The sequence below is a fragment of the Thermochaetoides thermophila genome, assembly GCF_000221225.1.
Source record: "Thermochaetoides thermophila DSM 1495 unplaced genomic scaffold scf7180000011806, whole genome shotgun sequence".
In the NCBI taxonomy this organism is placed as follows: Eukaryota; Fungi; Ascomycota; class Sordariomycetes; order Sordariales; family Chaetomiaceae; genus Thermochaetoides; species Thermochaetoides thermophila.
Window position 1 is genome coordinate 1,066,397 of NW_006383023.1, and position 2,475 is coordinate 1,068,871.

The window sequence follows — 2,475 nt, forward strand, 5'->3', positions numbered from 1 at the left end:
GCCCTTTGTTCCCGCGCTCCAATTCCTTCTAATGAAGTTCTGCCCAGATGTAAAATGCCAGTTCGCTGCTTGTCCAAGTAGCAAGCCCAAATCCCCCCAAATATTAGCCATACCCCCAAGTATATGTCCCCCCATGCCAAACCCTATGTTATACGGCAGATTAGGAAAAGCGTGGAGGTAATGCCATCGTGGAAATCGAATATCGCCGTGAATATTAGACAGCCTAAAGGAAAATGAACTAAGAATCCCATAAAATGCAACGCCGTGGAAAGATTGGCTCATGTGTTCCCGTTACCTGGAGTTGGCAGACTCCGTGGGTTGGCCGTTTTGTGGCGTCGTCGACCCAAGGCCCGAAGTCCCATTAGTCTGGTTTTGCTGACTCTGTTGGTTTTGTTGGTTCTGCTGATTTTGTTGACTCCGCTGATTTTGCTGGTTCTGGATATTTTTTTTCTTGCATTTGTCGTGCAGCAAGTGCCCGTTGCGTGCCGTTGTCCTAGTAAACTCCGCCCCGCAGTTTGGACAAGTCGCCTTTGCTGCCTGCCCAGACTTCTCACGCTGATGCCGTAGGAGGTTGCTGAATGTCGAAAATTGCCGCCCGTTGCACCCATGGTCCCAGCACTGTGGCTTTGGCCGGCTCTGTACAACTCGAACCTGGCTTCCTGCAGCAGCAGCTGCTGCTGCGGCTGCAACGGCGGCATTTGCATTAGTCACAGCCGGATATGGTTGAGCAACTGGGTGATAGACTCCAAGACTTTTGAGAATCAGTTAAGTCAGTGAAGTTGCCATGATGCGGATCGGCATTGTTAACACGTACCCGTACTGCTGTGATGGAAGACTTGGGGCTGCCGGTGGGGGATAGCTGGTGTAATCCAGGTATGTGTTCTGTGGAGGAGAGTAAGGTGTGGCATACATGCTCGGTGTTGGTTGGTTGTATGGCCCCATGTACTGAGTAGGAGGTTCAGAGAGTAATGGAAGCTGAGCGGGTGCTGTGGTGTAAACGGGTAGTGCAGTTGTGCTCGTGGTCAAATCCCCCAAAGTTGCCGGAGGTGAGTAAACTGATGAAGCCGGACTCTCCATCCTCCTTCCACGAATCTGAAGCTTAGCGTTGTGCCTCGCTTGATCATGCTGACGCTTCAATTCTCGCTGCTCAGGAGTGAGGCCAATCCTCGGCGGGCTCGCTGTGACTGATCTGGATCCGCTCGGCGGGGTGTAGCCGGCGTCAGACCCATACGCTCCATACTCCGGCGGCACCAGGCTACTCCCAGAATCCACCCCTATAACAAGTCAGATACCATCTGGTGGATAAGGACGAACAAAGACAGCGTACCTGGCCACGAGGGGTAGGCTGACCTAGTGCCGACGCTGAATCCGGGATCATACGAAATAGCAGTAGTGGTGCTTGTCCGAAGTGTTAGGTCCTCATAAAGGATGATGTGACAATCCTTGGAAAGTCTTACCTCATGGTTTCTGTCTCAGTCGACGCAAGGGGTGAAGATGATCGCGTCACTCGCGACTGTGCGGTCGCAGACTCTACTTGGAGAAGCGGAGTCTCTCGACTCTGGCACTTTGCACCAAACCACTCCGAGTTTGTGGCTCCTTCTGATGGAAGCAGACTAAAAGGCTGCTGCTGTTGAGAGACTGGTGTCGAAAGAAAGCTTGGTGACTGTGAGAGGGTTGGACTGAAATATGCCGGCGACGGCTGTCCTTGAGAGGACTGCGATCTGGTGCTAGGATAAGACCCAATGTCGAAGGATGAGGAGTCGGCGACGTGGAGATTAGGAAGGAAGTCTTCCGTGGTTGACACACCACTACCAGTTCTTAACCTGGAGAACTGTGAGTATGTCTCGCCGAAGCCGTGACCCGCGTATGTCGAATCCATCTTCTTGTGAGAGTTGATATGGGTCTGGGATAGGCAGAAAGCGATTGAACAGTACATACGTGTGTGTACGACTTTCTTCCCTCCGCTAATGGCGAGGCCCAGTCGAAGATATGTATGCTGCCTTTTATATGGGAATTGATCAAGGGCTGCTGTCGTGTAGTCTCGACGACGAGGAGTATTACACAGGTTTAGATATGTTTCAAGGGTAGAGAGCACCTTCTGAAGCCTGGGACAGGCTGTGGTAGAGGACAAGGAGCATGGCTTTTTAAAGTACAACCGAAGAGCAGCACCGAGTATCCCCACTAAAGCGCCGTTACCTTGGACGGGGGCTTGCAGGAGACCCTGGACGAAGATATGAGGAAAGGGGGGGTGTGTGTATTCATGTTATGGTGTGGGAGAACTGGATCTGTCAGGCACAAGTCGGCTGCGCCGCACCCCCCACCCATCGAGGTCCCCGCGCCCCGGAGAGGGTGACAGTGGAGAGGGCAGGGCTACGGTTTTGGCGTATGTAGATTCGTTCAAGCTGTCAAGAATCAACGGTGTTCACACAACAGCGCAGCGCAGATATTGTATGGGCGCAGGGTGCAGCCCATGAA

At 52.8% G+C, this 2,475-nt stretch overlaps 1 protein-coding gene across 1 annotated transcript; it reads right to left on the reverse strand.

The window, feature by feature from the left end:
- Nucleotides 1-291: 291 nt before the first annotated feature.
- CTHT_0003300 (uncharacterized protein) lies at nucleotides 292-1,462 on the reverse strand (the record flags this gene model as incomplete). The annotated part of the gene is made up of 5 exons (XM_006690814.1): nucleotides 292-381; nucleotides 652-751; nucleotides 815-1,274; nucleotides 1,328-1,398; nucleotides 1,458-1,462. 5 exons carry the CDS (start codon nucleotides 1,460-1,462, stop codon nucleotides 292-294), a joined length of 726 nt encoding a protein of 241 aa, XP_006690877.1.
- Between the last annotated feature and the right edge of the window lie 1,013 nt (nucleotides 1,463-2,475).